Here is a 16,882-nt window from a genome sequence, read left to right as displayed (position 1 = left end):
TGATTAGAAGAGTTATTAAATCATAATTTTATTTATTTATTTATTTATTTTTTAACTTAACATTAACATACTGTAGAGGAGACTGAAGTTAGCAGTTCGGGTAGGTGTTGCGAGTCAGCTTAGAGGGAAACTACATTTCCCATAGGTCTTTGAGACAAACGACGCCCAAAGCTGACGACGTGGCTGAGAAACGTCTCATCACCGGTTTTCAGCGGACCGGGGTGATTCAAATCAGAGAGCAGGCTGTTCTCTCATATCTAGTTCTGGACTTGTAAAAGCTGTAGCGGTCCTTTGCAACTCTTTGACCTCATCACTGTGCAGTTATGTCGGGAAAAGTCAAAGGCCGAAGTGCGGCTAACGCGGACTCCATGGCTGGCCGAGTGTCCTGTGATGAGCGCATCTTGCGGGATATTCATCAGCTGTACACGGAGGCGGACAGCGGTGGGTTACATCACTTAATTAATACCTGGTAGTAATGCAGCTGCCCTTTTTTAATTACAGTGTTTGAGATAAAGTTTGTTGTTACCCCGGTAACGCGCTGGAGTATTTCGGTTGGAGCTAGGTGTTAGCTACTTGCTAATAAGGATTTTGTGATTTTGGCTGACGTTGCACTTGGAAAGGTTGATGCTAATCAAGTTAGCCACCTGCATAAAGTAATTTGTTGGACAACTACGTTGTTTAATGCAAGTGTAGCAGCTTTTGTTTTATCCCTTAGGGTTCAGTCTTAGCCCTGTGGACGGGAAGACATGATCACTTCTATATTTTATTTTTTTATAGTAGAACCAGCGATAAAACAAATCCTAATAGTAGTTTTGCCTGTGTTTTTGTATTTTCTACAGGGTTAATTCCAGTGGCTGAATCTGTTGGTGTGAAGCTCCTTCCACCCAGGAAAAAAATCACGGTGATGCTGATGGGCAACCACTCAGCAGGCAAAAGCTCTTTCATCAACTGGTAAATATGGGTGTCCACTTTGACCTCTACAAACGTCAATGTATTTTACTAGAATTGAGTATGTTTAACACAAAGGGTAACATAATTTTGAAGGTTTTATATTGAAAAATCTTAAAAGTGTGACCCGCCTTTGTATTTAGCTTGGTTCTACTCTGATACCACTAAATGAAATCCAGCTCAACCAAAGGCCTCCTGAAATCACCTGAGTGAAGTGAATAGACACCACCTGTGTGTAATTTAAAAGGTTTGCAAGATAAAACTGGTGAACAAACATCATCGTTTAGTCAAAAGAACAAAGTAGACAAGTCAAGGGTTACTTTATAAAACAAGATTTTTTTTTTTTTAATGGCTCATACAACATGTGTGCTACATTTTAAAAGAAAAACACCAGGAGTCTTAGACATCTATAGTTATGCGCTGCGTACAAGAAACAAAATACGAAATCAAATGTTTTTTATGCATTAGCAGGGTTTCCCCCAGAAAACTTGCTAAGCCCGGTGGTGGGGGCGTACCGGTGGTCCACCGGTAGTCTACCGTGTTTTTGTATTAAAAGTTGTTAAGGTGACAGAAAATATTAAAGTATTAGTGTGTAATTATATGTTACAGGAAAATATCTCCAGTGAAATGCTATTTAAACCTGCAACTAGTCTAAAAACAACAAATTTGCACTTCTGTTTAATCCAAATTAAGTCAGCAGCTCCATCAGGCCCCCAAGAGCTTTAGGGGCCCCATAAACACTAATATTTTAAAACAGACCACAGATACATAAATGTAATGCTTGTTTATTGAGATTATCAATGCTGTTAGATTTGATTCAATTTCAGCATACATAAATTAAAAGATTTTAAATGGTTTAACATTTAAATGCAAGATTTTAAGGAGCTGGCAAGTTTACTTTGTAAAACTTCAAAGAACAATATTCATATTGTTTTGTTACCATAGCAACAATCTGATGCTGTGAGTTTAATCTGTGAATTTACAAATCCAAATTAGTAAACTGCGATTAAAACTTATTGCTTTTTATGCTGGCCAATTAAACTACTCTCTTCTGCCATATTTCACTAACTCTAACACAGAAGCTGTTAGAAGTGCTGATGATTTTAGCAGCTATAGGGGCCCCTAAGTCAAAGTCTGCGCAAGGCCTCATGCAGCCTTGGACCGGCCCTGCACAATGAGTAAATCCGCTGCAATGCGCAGAGATGCGCAACAAACGGGAGATTTGGCTTTAGTAGTTGTTCCATTTCGTGTCTGTTGAGTTTTAATCGTCACAGAAACTATTCTGGTTGGTCGAGTTTATCGGACTCGACCGTGTCTGACGGTCACACGAGTTTCTCCGATCTCCGTGCGCATTAACTCCAAGTAGACAACGCATTTGATATAGTTTGATGCATCGTGTAACCGGAAAAATAATACTAAAAATAATAATAAAATAATATAAAATCAGCGTGATGCGTGACTCCGAGGAGAGAGCGTTAAAGCTCCTCACCGGGTTGAACCTGCATGATGAGGTTAGCGCTGCTCGTTATCCACAAACTCGCCGGCCAACCGGGACCACAGACATAAACTTTACAGGGAAGACAAACACAGAGCCACACGCTGGGCAGCGCTTTGAGATTTAAACACTGCACATAATTGTTCGATCAAGAAGATAAATTATTCTCACCGCTCCACAACGCGCACCTCTGAATTTGCTACAACTTATTCCTGCAGTTCACATTGAGCTGCGCAACCAGAGCTAACGCGGCGGGTTTTAAACTCTTACCTAGAGTTCTCCAAAGGACCATAATTCCTCACAGTAAGTTGATGTAAATATCCATACAGGTCAGCCTGTGTCCAGTTTGAGTGAAAGGAGGCGCGCGCGATCCCGCTGAGGTAAAGCAGCGGCAGCGCGCGAGCCAAAGCGCAGAGGCGCCAGCTGTGTGATTGGTCCGCGCGCTGTCGGGTTTAAATGCATAAACTATAAACCTATCTATTATAAACATATCCTTAAGGATAAATCTGCTCTGCTAGTGAAATGCTCAGAGCAACAGAGACGCTTGCAGCCTGGCTTTAAAAAAAATGCGATTTTTTTTTTTCTATTTATTTTTCTTGAAACGTAAACAAGCAACGCTTAGCCTGGCGGCGAGGCTAGTAAAGCATGGCGGGCCGCCAGGCTTATAATACACTGGGGGAAACCCTTATTAGGTTGGCCCAATCAAATTTCATTAGGAATCTATGTGATGTGGGGAAATTGGTTTAGGGTTTTCACATTAGATCTTAATTAAATACCCTGACGTATGTTGTTGTAATGTGACAAAGTGCTGAATAGTTCAACAGGCCTCGTCTCCTGTGATCCATTTTAAGTTGCCCCACATTTTCACTCGCATGCATTTGCTGTTCCCAGGTATGTGGAGGAGCACATCCAGCGCACTGGGGTGGCTATTGAGACGCAGGGCTTCAGCTTTGTTACAAGCGGTCGCAAAAGAGAGTCCCTCACGGTGAGCGCAACAGCAGCAGATTATCTCTTTGGAACAGGAATGTTGCTGGTCAAGGCATTAACACGCACATTCTTTTTTTCTACCCTCCTGTCATTGTTATTAGTAGATTAATGCAGGAACAGTGACAAAAATGTGGTTTTGTTTCCATCTTTAGGGAAATGCAACCCTTCATCTATATCCACATTTCAAGCCTCTGCAAGAGTTCAAAGGTGAGCATTTTGATTCATCACCACCAAAATTTTATATATATAAATATATATACTATGATATTTTTCAAATGGTTATCCAACCTTTTAAATTCTCCTCAAGGTGTTTCAGAGTACCTGAGCACAGAGATCTGCACATCGCGACAGAAGCGGTTCAGCCTGGTGACGTTTGTGGATTCTCCAGGCTTGGTGGATGGAGATATGAAATATCCCTTTGACGTGGACGAGGTGATCCTCTGGCTGGGTGGGTTCACACAAAAATGCTTCCAATCATTTGGACTTAGATCTCCATGGTAAAGTGCCCTTCTTCTAGCCTGATGGATTGTTCCACTTCCTGGTGTTGTAAGCGGTTCCCTCCCCTATTCAGTTGTTTAAATCTCAGCAGAAATCGACAATTTATTCTCTAAACAAATGTAAGAGCTGTTTCCCAAATGTGCACATTGTTCTTAGCAAACGCATTTAAGCAATATTACAGAAAAAGTGAAATTATAAATAAATGTGCAGGTGTGAAAGAAAACATTTTAATTAATAGTAGCAATAAGAAATGGCTGGAGGAACCTCAACACTTTTCCATTTTCAAAGGCTTTCCTTCATTACTGTTATCCTTCTTTCTATTCCTTCTACTTTTCATTTGTTTTTGTACCATAATGTTTTTTTTCTTATAGTCTACTCCTGACTTATGAGGATTTTAAAAAAAGTTTAGCCTACTTGAACCCCATGTTTTCTTGTCTTTCCCATTTTTAGTAATAGCCTTAAGAGTCAGTTGTGTTTTTGAGATACATTTATATTTATGGAAAGCAGAAAGTCGTGGATTACAAATGTAAGCTTCCTTCATGGTGTTAAATTTTAAAAAGTTGAACTTACTTACAGTATTATGTTATTGTATTTTTATAGGAATTGTTATGGATAACATTAATTATTGGTATATTAAAAAGAGGATTTTTCAAACATTTCAGCTAATGCTTTAGAAATAAAAGGTGAAAATATTTTAAGGGTTTTCATGTTTCTTTTTCAGATATGCCTTAATTTTATTTACTTTGAAATACTGAATTACTGAATTTACGTCACATGTTCAGCTCAATATGAGTACAACAGGTTCTTCTGAAGCTTTGCTCTCTCTGCTTTTCTTTTGTAAACAAAACCATTTATTGCCTCAAAGAAAAAGATAAACCTCCAGTTTTCTACTCCAGCTCTTACAAAGTACCGACTTCTGTTTCTGAGTGACTAAGCAATATATTGATGTACTCTAATATCCAATTGTTTTATTTACTTTATTTACTCTTGATCATATATACATGTGACCCTTTTTTTTTGCTAGATGATTCTGTCTTCTGTGGAAAATAATGTATTTTGTTATTGTTACTTTCAGGGGAACTTTGTGACCTTATCCTGGTTTTCTTTGACCCCATGGGTCAGGCTCTGTGCAAGCGCACCCTCAACATTGTGGAGTCCCTGAATGAAAAACATGGCGACCGGCTACACTTTTATCTGAGCAAGGCGGATGAAGCTGGTGGAGAGTCAGACAGACAGGTAAACTCAGCTACAGATCTGTCCAGGTGCTCTTCTGCATTGGTGTGGAGGAAAAAATATTCATATGTGCTACACTTTTTCACATTTTTCTCTTTCAAAATGGTGGACCACGCATGTAGAAACAAATGTGTGGTCCACCATTTTTAACAAACAGTTTAGGCTGAACGTGTAGATGACTGTAAAGCGGTATTTGATGGAAACCACTTCCAGATTGACTAATTAATACTTGTTTTTGTAATTATGTTAGAGAGTAATGATGCAGATTGTTCAGGAGCTCTGCAAAAGACCAGGACTCAACAAATGTGGGTTCGACATGCCCACCATTTACATTCCCAATCCCAACAAGGTAGGTCAGATTTCTGACATTAAACATGTGCATGTAAAGTCATTAATTACTTGTTTTTATTCATCATTTCTGTGCCTCTGTTTCCAGCCCAGTCGCTGTGTGAACCAGATTGAGGAGGTCTGTCGTGCCATCGAGAAAACCATCAACCAGACGGTCCAGAACACCCTCAACTCCCTGGAGAAAGACTGTGAGCTCATCTGCGAGGCCATCACGGATAAACTCATCAGTGACAGGTGAAAAACACACTTCACAACTTATTTCTATGATCCTATTTTTTTTTCTGATTGTTCCACTTGTCTCATTACCTTTTATTTATTTTTGAGTCTAATAACATACAGATTTTTAGCAGGCTTCTAACATATTTTTGAGAGTTCAACAAAAGCAAGGAATTTGTCTTTTTGAAATCTTTAATAAACTTAATAGTCATGGAACAAATGTAGAGATCGTTTTTAACTCGGATGTCTGGAAAGACCTTGGAAATTTGAGTTTGGAAATCGGTGAACATTTGTGGAAATGTTTGAAGTGCTCCCTGGATCAGTGATGCTTTCAGAGTGTAACCCTGATCATTTGATCCACAGGCAGAACAGTTTGCAGAACAGACGCGCCCGCTGCCAGAGCTGCTTCCTGTCCCTGTTGGGTTTCTGCATCCCACTGGCTCTGCTGGCCTTACTGTTGCTGGGGACGTTGTCCAAAGAGCTACTGGACATGGCTCTGGGCCAACAGGGCAGAGAGACTCTCTCGCTGTATCTGGTGAGCGTCCATCAGGTGCAAAATCAACCATTTTGTTGCTGTTTTTTAAAAGTGTGGCTAAAATTTGTGGCTTCTTTGTGTTGCACAGACTCCAGTAGTGAAAATATATGACTCCCTGTCTGGGGAACAGCAGCTTTATTCCTGCGGTGGACTGGTCCTTCTCTCCTTCCTCCTGCTCATCGTTGCTCGCTTTGCCCTCAGGTAGGAGGCATCAGAACCATCTGTGCCTTCAGTTTGATCAAATATAACTCGGTCGCTGTTGAGTGTTTGTTCTTTCTTCTTTTCCCCAAGAAATGTGCAATTATGTAGTTTTTTTTCTTGCTTGTATAACCTTTTGTGCTAAGTTTGGTTATTGTAAAACAAACAAACAAAAAAAATTCAAATAGGAGCCAAATTGAAAAAAACATCAAGTCAAACAACTCCTTTTTTATTTTATGTGATAAACCAATACAAAGAAGTGTTTAATTTTAAAGTGGAAGGAACTGAATTATTGGGGCCTTTTTTTCTTGACTGTCTGCAGAACTCGGCCGACTCTGTCAGGCAAACAGAAACGGCAGCTTCAGGAGAAGCTCGAATACATTCAGGAGGTGGTTAAGACCAAAAAGGTATCTTGATCCACTTTGACCTGGTCATGGCGGGGAATGATGGGTTTGGGTTTTAACGTTTTGTTTTCTCCCTCTAGAAAAATCTCTATGAGGAATATCTGCGCCAGAGTGTTAGTGATCATGACATGGACTTGTAAAGAAAAAAAGAAAAAAAGTTCCTCGCAATGACTTGGGACCAACTTGCCAAGATTCCACACCAGCTCAAATACGTGTCTTTCTTTTTATTCCAAATATACGTGGCATTCAACGGAAAACCCCTCCATGATCTGGTGCATTGACTTGGGTACAGCCTGTTACATGAACTTTTACACTATTCTACCTGTACATGACATGAACTTGTTACTGATCTTATTTCTTCTGAGCATTTCCTGTCTGAGTTCTGTGCCTCTGTCCTTTTCCAGGTAATTCAGGTGTGAACCACTCTATAACACAAAGACGTTGAAGCTATTTATAGCAACATATAGCACTGAATTGAGTCTCTTTGTAAACATTTTCAACTTTGAGGGTGTTACCCAGAATTTTATACAATATTTTTTCATCAAGATGTCACAAATTTGTATAATCCCTAAAAATATCTGTAGTTTAGTAAGTAGAATAATCAATTAAAACTTCTGCAGTTCTGATTGTTTGCCAGCAGTCATGGAATTGCATAGGATTGCATTTCAACTTTTTAATTTTCTCTCCACCTTGTCGTGATTTAAATAACTAAATAAACGGTTCAATCAAGAAGGATCTGGGAGAAAATGTGTATTCATACACACCACCTTAAGGGCTTTTTTCATTATTTATCTGTACTTAAGTTGGGTTACACTTGTTTAATGATTTAATAAAGGAGACCAGAAAGATTAAAGAGCACATACTGTAAAGAATAAAGCTATAAAAGCCTTCAAAGAATTTTATTTGAAAAATCACATGAGCAGGCTCAAGTTATTTTTGGAGTGAAACATCCTTGAGGTATTTTTGCAGTTTCCCTACACCCACCTGAGGTCCCAGTGTGTCATGCTCCAGTTTTATTCTTGATTCATGTAGTTCTGTAATAAGGCGGTGAAAAAGCTTGTGTATCTGGAGCTAATTCCTAAGATCATGAGATACAAAAAATATAAGACATTCAAGATAAATGAGGACTGGAAAGTCTGGAATTTACTAATTCAAGTGTGAAACAAGCGAGTAATCTTGTTCCCTCCATCTTTTAAGGGTTACCATTTTTAGCACCTACAAAAACCTGATGGTGTTACTGTTTTCAGAGGCTTTAGTTATGTGGTCACCTTATAAAACGTCAAAAAAAAAAAAAAATGACAGACTCAAATGTAACGCCTTTCAAAGTTTCTGGAGGTAAAATTAGTTTGTAAAAGCATAGCTGGAACTAGATTAAATTAGACTTTTTAGGGGGTAATTTACCAAACTTAAATGAGTCATAAATTTCCATTAAAATTAGTCTCAATTTCTAAAAATCCAGCATATATCTTTGATTTGCAACTTTCTGTTGGAACGGGGTGTGAGTGTTTTGCTGCAGGAGGGACTGGTGCGCTTCACAAAATGAATCACGTCATGGAAAACTACTCGTACTGTGTTGAAATATTTAAAAGACAGCCAGATGAGTTTTCAAACTGGATAATGACCTGAAGCATACTTCCAAATTAGTTGCAAAGCGTCTTAATGACAAAGTCGATGTTTTGGAGTGGCTATAACACACTGACCTCAGCACCACTGAAAACTGGTTAACTGGGTTGAAGATGTCAGTGAAGCAGCCTACAAATGTGACTCGAAGCAATTCTGACAGGAGGAATGGGCCAGAATTTCAGCAAACTATTCTAGAGAGCTTGTTGAATGATGCCCAAATATTTGAATCAAATCAGGAACTAATTAAGTCTTAAAAAGCTCCTGTTATTCTGCCATTTAGCAAATAAAGTTATTTGCAAAAGCATAATATTCGTGTTGTCAGGCAGATTCTATTTATATGACTTCTTGAATCTGGCACTAATCAGGTCCTGGGTGTGGCTGGCAAAAAATAAACCAAGGGAATGGTTAATCAGTTAACTCATGATTTTAAAAGGGGGATTGGGTGCGTCATAAAATGCAAGCTTTCAATTTTAAAGATGTTTAGCAACTCTGTTCTGTATATTTTGTCTGCTTATTCTAAAGAAACTACTAAAGATATACATTTACAAAATTTTCTCCAAGTAAAATTTATAGTATTTAAAAGTAACTCCCGCAATAAAACTCTTACATATTTAATATCTCATAGATACAGTGAAATAAACACTTTTCCTGGCTTCTTTCTGAGTGTTTGCTTGAATGGCATCCAGGGTCAGGACTTTGTGAACAGGAAGGAGGTTGACGTGTTTTCCGCAGGCTCAGACCGGGGAAAGTTGTTTCCTGAACTAATGCTTTCCACACCAAACCCTCGCCCTCCTACAAAATGACTGAAGCGGACTTTAGGAACTGTTAATACTCGTGTTTTTCTTCGTTTTTTCATTTTTTTTTTCTATTTCTCGCCCATGTCCTGCCTGTTATTGAGCTGTCTGATGAGAAGATGAGTTCGGAGAAGGAAGACACAGGTACTAAAAGCAACAGGTTTAACTCTAATCTGCTCTCACAAACAATTGCGAGACAGTGCAATTAGATTTAAAGCTTGAGTTTTAATTTATTTTTAAATGTTGGCTTGTTTCTAGTGTCGGGTTAAAGCTTTAGCTTGCTTACATTATCAGATAAACGGCCTGTTAGCATGACTGACCATTGAAATTAACTGCAGCGGCTAGGCAGCAGCTAATACATCCAGCTAACAAAATTGATACATTGGAAGACAGTTTTATAAAATATTTGCTTTATTACTAACTATAAGAGTTAGTAATGACGCAAAGTAACATTAAATATTAGTTTTTAAACCAGTTACCCACACCTGACAAAAGGAGAAGCGATTCCGAAAGTAAATGAGAAGTGGAAGCGAAAATGCCTATAATTGCATGTTTTTGAATGGTTACTGATGCATTAAATGAAGTTTTAGAAATGTGAAACCTTTCTGTGTAAAGTTTGGTTATTTTTACATCTTCTTTTACTAGCTGTGCTATTTTGAAAGTCAAGATTACCTGTTGCTTATCATGAAATAAAGTAAAAATTCCTCAAATGCTTGTTTAGGTGTCTTAAAATATGCCTTAAAATAAAAGTCTTTTGCAGTTTGTATTTTAGTAGTTTTGTTAAAAGATAAACGGTGATTATATTTTTCCCTTTTTACAAAGCTGTCCACCTGAAATCTGTTGTCACAAATAGCTAAAGTACTTGTTTCTAATTGTAAATGAAAAACAGATTTAAAATGCGTCATGTTTGATGTGACATATCCAGGTGCATCTCAGGGAATGAGAATATTATCCAATATCATTTCTATTGTTCAGTTCAGAAAGATATTCCATATACAAGAACATCTTGTATTTCAAGTGTTATTCAATATTTTTTTTTATCATTTTGGGTTATAGCTAATTAAAAATTGGCATTTGGCATTGGCATTTTTTTAGAAAATTGTTATGGTATGGCCTATAGTCATAGAGAGTGCTGACTTGACAGCTGTCTGTCAAGCAGTCTTTCACATGGAGTGGAAGTCATAAACGGTCATTGCTAAAGAATCTGGTTCTTGGCAGAAGACTGTATTTAAGCATTGTGATGGCAAATTTTGTGGAAGGGAAAAGTGTGATAAAAGCAGCACAGGGATAAGCACAGCTTTGAGAGGATTTGAAGCCCATTCAGCAAGGAGTGAATTGTGGCTGCAGTTAGTGTTTGGTCTCCTGTTTTAATATCCTGGGTGAGTTGTAATGTTTATAGAAAATAGCTGGGTAAATATTGAAGTTAAACCTGCTTTGCACTTTTCTTTTTCTATTGTTTAGATTTGTAATCCTGTTTAAGCTTTCCAAAAGACACCAAGCTTCATCTGCATGTCAAATTATGGAGACATTTCACCAAGTGCAGTTTCCCTTAAACAGTGATCTCTCACGTCTAAAAAGTAAAATTTTACTCTAAAAGTAATTTTACCTGTGATGTTATTTAATAAGTCTTATGTGATCGAGTTTTGACATGAACTACATTAATTTAGAAAGAATTATGCATTCTGCAATGATAGTGGTGCACTTGTCATCAAATTATTTTCAATATTTAGATTTTTTAAGAGCTCAAAATAAGAGTTTGACTTCTTAATTTCTTATTGAAATACCAGTTTGTGTATAATTAAATCAAAAGATTTTGAATTTATTAAGTAGGTGGAAATTAAAGAGAAAATCAAAACACGTTGTAATAATTTGCCAGCATGTGCAGATTTGTCTCAGTTCTGCTGAGACTTTATTTCCACTAAATAAAATATTGGTTTTAATGAGCTACGTGTAAAGTTTTTTTCTTTAATCATGGGTGATAGCTGAAATTTGGGGTTTGTAGCATATTATCATTTAATAACATCCTGGTTTGTATTAACTTTATATTTAGATTTTAGCATAAATTAAACTATTCAGCATTTAAAACATAATGCTAGCATTTGAACATGTTTTTTTTATAATAATAAGAGTTTTTCTTTCATTCATTTCTTTATTTTAATGTTTTTATGTTGTCTTTGCCCTGTGGCCAAAATTGTCAAATTGGATCCGAGTATAAAAAAAATAAATAAATAAAAAAATTAAATAAAAACACAAGAAATATTTTATTGTGCAATGTTGTTTTTATTCGCTCAAAAATAAACCAAACATTATTACTAGGATCATCGAGCAGATAAATCTGCACTCTGCTGTGGGACTGGAATTACAATTGCCACTTCAAAGTTTTGAAATCGGGGAACATCTCCCCTATCGAAGTGATCAGAAGTCATCTCTCTGAACGGGGGTTTCCTCATGCCACAGGCAATTCTGCATCATGCACCGGTGGTTCATCTGCACACTGTCAGCTGTCAGTATTCGTTTTTAAACAGATTTAGTTACCTCCACCATGCACTCTGTGCGTAAAGTTGCGCATCTCCTCCAAGTCGTCAGGAGTGCGAACTATAAGCCGTCGAAATGACAGAGAGCAAACACATTAAAATAATAGAAAATAACATTTTCTGTGTGAAATTATGCAACCAAAGTAACAGATTCATACATTTCCCGATTTCTCCCAGGAGTGTCAACATATGGACATTACTGCGTATCAGATTTCCTGTGGGGAAGTGTAATAAACGATAACTCTGTGTGTGGTTTTCAGTGGCGAGCCTGCAGGCCCAGCTAGCTGAGTACCGGGCCCAGGCCGAGCACTGGCAGGGCGTGGCGACCATCTGCGAGCTGAGCAAACAGGAGGAACTGGCCGAGCTGCAGAAACAATGTGATGAGGAGATACAGTCTCTGCAGGAGGCGCTCAGAGGTCAGGAGCTGTGTGTGTTTGCACTATTTTGGTTACATTGCTCTAAAAGTTTACACAGCTAAAGTTATGAGCTGCAACTAAAGTTATATCTTGTTGACATTTTTGGACCCTGTTAGTCTAAACGGGATTTAGAAAAGCATAACAGAAAATTCTTTTCATTAGTTGCCTAATAGGGCATTAGATTTTTTTATTACCCCAAACCTGTTTCTGCTTGGATGATCAGTCCAACTATCACCTTTGAATAGAAATTAGATTTGATAAATGTTTTAGTTTGCATTGTCCACACGTCATTTCTAAGATTTAGTTTAGTTTCTCCCACCTTAAATTAAAGTTAGACATTGAAAGTCAAAATGAGGCTTTCTTCAGGCTTCTGAGAGACTAAATAATTCTAAATAATATATTCTTTCAACCGTTAAATTAATATTTTGAAACTAATCTCTTATTTAAACTAAGCCTTCTAATTTGTTCTCAGAGTAGAACAGGATCAGTACATTTTTATTTGCTTTTCATTTGCTTAATTGTTTTTTACTAATAAATATTAGTTAGCTGATGATCAATAAAAATAGCAATTCTTGATTTTTAGCGATAAACGTTTGCCGATTTGACCTCATAATCTTTGGTTTATTCCATGTCATCAGAGACTGCAGCTCAGTATGAAGCCAGGATAGCGGTGCTGCAGTCCCAGCCAGTGGACTGGAGGAGAACCGGTGGACACAATGCGGTCAGTTTGCTTCTCTTGTAATATTTTATGTATTTTAGTCTGAATCTCATCGATTGTTTTCTGTCTATTAGACTAGCAGCAGGAAGGGCCGGGGCGACGCTGACGTCTCCACTAATGACTCTCCAGCGCCGGCTGTCAACAGCTCGAAAGAGGATGAAGCGGCTTCGCCGGCGGACCAAACGCGAAGTCGACCCGCAGAGTCGGAGGCGGCGGCAGAAGGAGAGGGCTCGCCACTCTCGGCCGAGGGTTATTTCTCACTACAGAACTGTGACTCGGCGTCGCTGTCCTCGTTCTCCCTGGACACGCCGTCTCTGCCCAGAAAGCTCCTTGCTCAGGACGACACGGATTCGCTGGTTTCCACGGGAACGCTGGTTCCCGAAGCCATCTACCTGCCGCCAGCCGGACACCGCCTCGTAACGCACAGCGACTGGGACGCCATGAACGCTCAGGTCCGGAGACGGCAGCGTTTGGCTCTTGGGCGGCGGCAGGTCAGAGGGTTTTAGTAAACCTGTGCTGTGTTTGGCAGCTGTCGGAGCTGCGAGGGGAAGTGAGCCGGCTGCAGGCGGAGAAGGAGGAGCTGGAGAGAGAACTGTATACGCACACCCACCAAACCCACAAACAGGTGGGACACACTGCTCTGATTGGCTGATATGAGTCGATGATACGATGTGTGATCATGTTTTTTGTGCTGCTGTTTGTTTAAAGCATATTATTTTTGCATCCTCATTTATGCATAAACAAGAGATGATATGTAATACAGTAAAAATTGCTTAATTTTCTGTGTGATTCCAAAGTGTGGCCTCAATTAAGAACAGCACAGCACATTTGTGCAGTGAAAATTGGATGTTTTCTGATTGGTGCATCTCCAGAGTTAATCAGCTTCGTCTGCCAGAAATGTGCACATTTGAATAAAAGTTGTTTGTTGGTGTTCAGGTCTCGCTGCTCCAGTCTCAGGTCCAGGCGTCAGAGACGCTGCTGCAGGATTTACAGAAATCCTTCAGCCAATCGCAGAGTGCTGTGCAGAGCCGGCTGGTGAGTATAACAACACTGATCTGAAAAATTTGTCTAATGAAAGTGTTGCAAAAATTACTGTTGATTATAATATATTTACATATTCATTATGATCATATAATAATAGCTGTCTGCATCCTCCTCCACTTACTGGACCAGACAGAACCTAAACATGCCTGTTCACCTTCCAAATCAGATTCTGCACGTGTGTAACTTTCATATTATGTGACGTATCAGAAGCATGCGTCAGGAACTTTATAAATAATATGTTTAGCGATATATATTTTAAAATAAACTATTAAAAAACAGCATTTTTTCCAAATAAAGTAAGGGTTTCATAAACCTCAAATTGGAGTTTTTGAACTCGGGTTCATAGGGGCGATCAAATGCATTTTAGATCAATTTAAACTCCGTGAAATACCCCTTTAATTAAAATTGCAAGCCTCAATCATGAGCATTATTTTCTCCTTGAACATAAAGGGCATCTTTTTTTTCTTTCTTTCTTTTTTTTAGGGAATGCATAATTGAAATAAAGTGCGATTCTAAATGCCTGAAACCAACCTCGCTCTTTTCTCCCGTGCAGGCAGAGCTGTCCCTGTCTCAGCGGAAAATGTGCTGTGAATTGTCCAGGCTGAAGGGAGAAGAGGTTGACGAGAGCTTACCAGACTCCATGTCGTCCCTCTCGAGCGCACAGCATGTAAATCCACCATTTTTAAAACACTCTCTTACAGAACACCTCACTCAGAAGAGCTGTCCCAATTTGTTTTTATTAAATAAAATCAATTCAAACATATTTTATAGTTTACCGTATTCCTGTAGGGGGCGCACTGTGAGGAGCGGCTTCGCATTGAGATCGTCAATCTGAGGGAGCAGCTGGACAGCCGGACGGAGGAGAACGGTCCGTGGACAGTTTATTTATTTTTTCCTAATCTGTGATTATTCTGCTAACTTTTGCAATGCTGAAATAATTTCTTCCACTCCCTTTGTGCCTCGTGGCCGCTGCTGATTATGACGACTGTCATCAGATGTTTTAGAAGGTGAGTGAACATCATGCTTTATCGTCACCCTGCTCACAAATTAACCTCCCCTGAAGGATATTGTTTCATTTTAAACGCCTTTGGTTAACTATCTGTGCAGTAATAAGTCTCACGGCTGTAAAGTTACGGAGCTGCGCTTGTGATTGCCTCCGCAGTGCAGCTGTCCACTCTGAGGACGGAGACGGAGAAGATTCAGGCTCAGAGGGACCAGCTGCAGGCTCAGCTGCTTTCCTGCCGCAGTGAACTGGACGCCCTGCGGGTGGCGCTCACTCATTTGAAGAGCTCGAACAAAGGCCTCGTTCATGATAAAGTAAATAAAACTTGATCACAAACTCTTATTTTGATGCGGTTTCAGCTATTTGAGGTAGTACTGTGTGCTTACATGGATGTCGTGGTGTACTATATTTGTAATGTATTTATCTGCAATTGCCCCTCAGGGACAATAAAGTTGATCTAATCTAATCTATTTAGTCACACTAGTGAAATCTGTATGTGCTGTGTGTAGAGGAGGTGACGATGGTAGGCTTTAAATAGGCCATTCTGATGGATACATGTGCTTTGATTTAGATGTGGGGTCTCAAACTTTATCCCCGTGGGCTCAGGTCCTGCAACTTTTAGATAACACACTTAATATGTGTCTGAATTACCTCCTCAGCAGGAAATCGAGTTCTAGAGAGTCCAGCTAATGACCTAGTTATTGAAATCGGGATCCCAGTTCTGCAGTTTGAGACAACTGATCCAAAATCTTCCATTCGTACAGCTCCGGTTGTATGTTTAGGGTCGTTGTCCACCTGGAAAGTGAGGTTTTTTTAAAACTCTGTTTCTCTATTTCTTTGGATCTCAGGCCGTTCTTCACCAACAGTGTCTGGAGCTCCGAAGCCAAGTGATCAGTCTCCGCTCTCAGGTGGACACCAGCCAGACCGTGCAGAGGGACTTTGTCGAGCTCTCGCAGTCGCTTCAGGTGCGGTACAAAGCGACGCCCAGCGATGAGGCGTAAGCTGTCAGAACCGCCCTCGCACGTGCCCCCGCTGACATCTCATCCTCCGTCTCTCTGTCTCTCTCTCTACTCTCCAGGTGAAACTGGAGTTGATCCGGCAGGCGGAGAGTCTGGAACAGGTCAAGGAGATCCTGGGGGAGAGCGTCGGCGAAGCGGAGGCTCAGCCGGCCGATGCCTCGTGAGCGTCGGCGGAGGAAAAGCTCAGGAAACCAAAGCCCAACGTCGAACATATCGCCCGGACCGAGACGGTCCACGCGCCGAACTGACAGGCCAGATAATCCAACACTGATTTCCTTTTTCGCATTAAGACACTGGAACCTCTCACAGACGGTATCGTCTGCTTTCCACTAGCTTAATGAAACGGTTGATCGAGAACCATTTTTATATTTACTTCTGGTAACACATTCCTAACGCTAACCTGAACGTAATTTTGTTCATGAAACTGACACTCGTCTGCGCAACACTCGACTCTGCAGTGATTCTACATATTTAAGCAATATTTCTGAGTGAAGAAGGACCTGTATGCAGCTCAGTGCAATAAGGATGTATAAAGCAATGCAAAATAGAGGATTTTTTAATGTATTTTTGTTTTTATATGTAATTAATCTACTTGTTGTCACTTATTGGGCGAGTAGACGTGGAACCCGTACCTTTTAAATTTGAGAACTGAGATTAGAAAACGAATGCGTTGTATTAGTAGAGGACTATAAATGTGTAGCATCTTTTTTTGTTTGTTTGTTTTATTACACACTGAAGATGAAAAACAAGTTGTCACATTATGTTGCTCAAGCATTAAGGTCACAATCAAATAGGTATAATAAAGTTCTGCGGCTCAGAGCTCTTTGCAGTTTGACTGTACATGCAGACAGATTAAGAGTTACAAATCC

At 39.5% G+C, this 16,882-nt stretch overlaps 2 protein-coding genes across 2 annotated transcripts; both read left to right on the top strand.

Moving 5' to 3' along the window:
* Positions 1-95: 95 nt before the first annotated feature.
* On the top strand, positions 96-7,773 carry LOC106906967 (uncharacterized). The gene is made up of 12 exons (XM_014972455.2): positions 96-441; positions 840-951; positions 3,335-3,428; positions 3,583-3,637; positions 3,738-3,878; positions 5,004-5,164; positions 5,412-5,510; positions 5,598-5,743; positions 6,089-6,260; positions 6,349-6,461; positions 6,781-6,865; positions 6,943-7,773. The coding sequence occupies exons 1-12, from the start codon at positions 324-326 to the stop codon at positions 7,000-7,002; spliced, it is 1,356 nt and encodes a 451-aa protein (XP_014827941.1). The 5' UTR covers positions 96-323; the 3' UTR covers positions 7,003-7,773.
* A 1,406-nt stretch (positions 7,774-9,179) lies between these two features.
* On the top strand, positions 9,180-16,832 carry rabep2 (rabaptin, RAB GTPase binding effector protein 2). The gene is made up of 12 exons (XM_014972444.2): positions 9,180-9,423; positions 12,074-12,229; positions 12,868-12,950; positions 13,022-13,399; positions 13,477-13,572; positions 13,884-13,982; positions 14,545-14,658; positions 14,781-14,859; positions 14,987-14,998; positions 15,154-15,308; positions 15,843-15,959; positions 16,073-16,832. Exons 1-12 carry the CDS (start codon positions 9,399-9,401, stop codon positions 16,175-16,177), a joined length of 1,419 nt encoding a protein of 472 aa, XP_014827930.2. The 5' UTR covers positions 9,180-9,398; the 3' UTR covers positions 16,178-16,832.
* Positions 16,833-16,882: the final 50 nt, after the last annotated feature.

This window comes from Poecilia mexicana, unplaced genomic scaffold, assembly GCF_051168715.1.
Source record: "Poecilia mexicana isolate PSO_F unplaced genomic scaffold, ASM5116871v1 scaffold_8, whole genome shotgun sequence".
NCBI classification, from domain to species: domain Eukaryota; kingdom Metazoa; phylum Chordata; class Actinopteri; order Cyprinodontiformes; family Poeciliidae; genus Poecilia; species Poecilia mexicana.
This window is presented reverse-complemented; position numbering and strand designations above follow the sequence as displayed.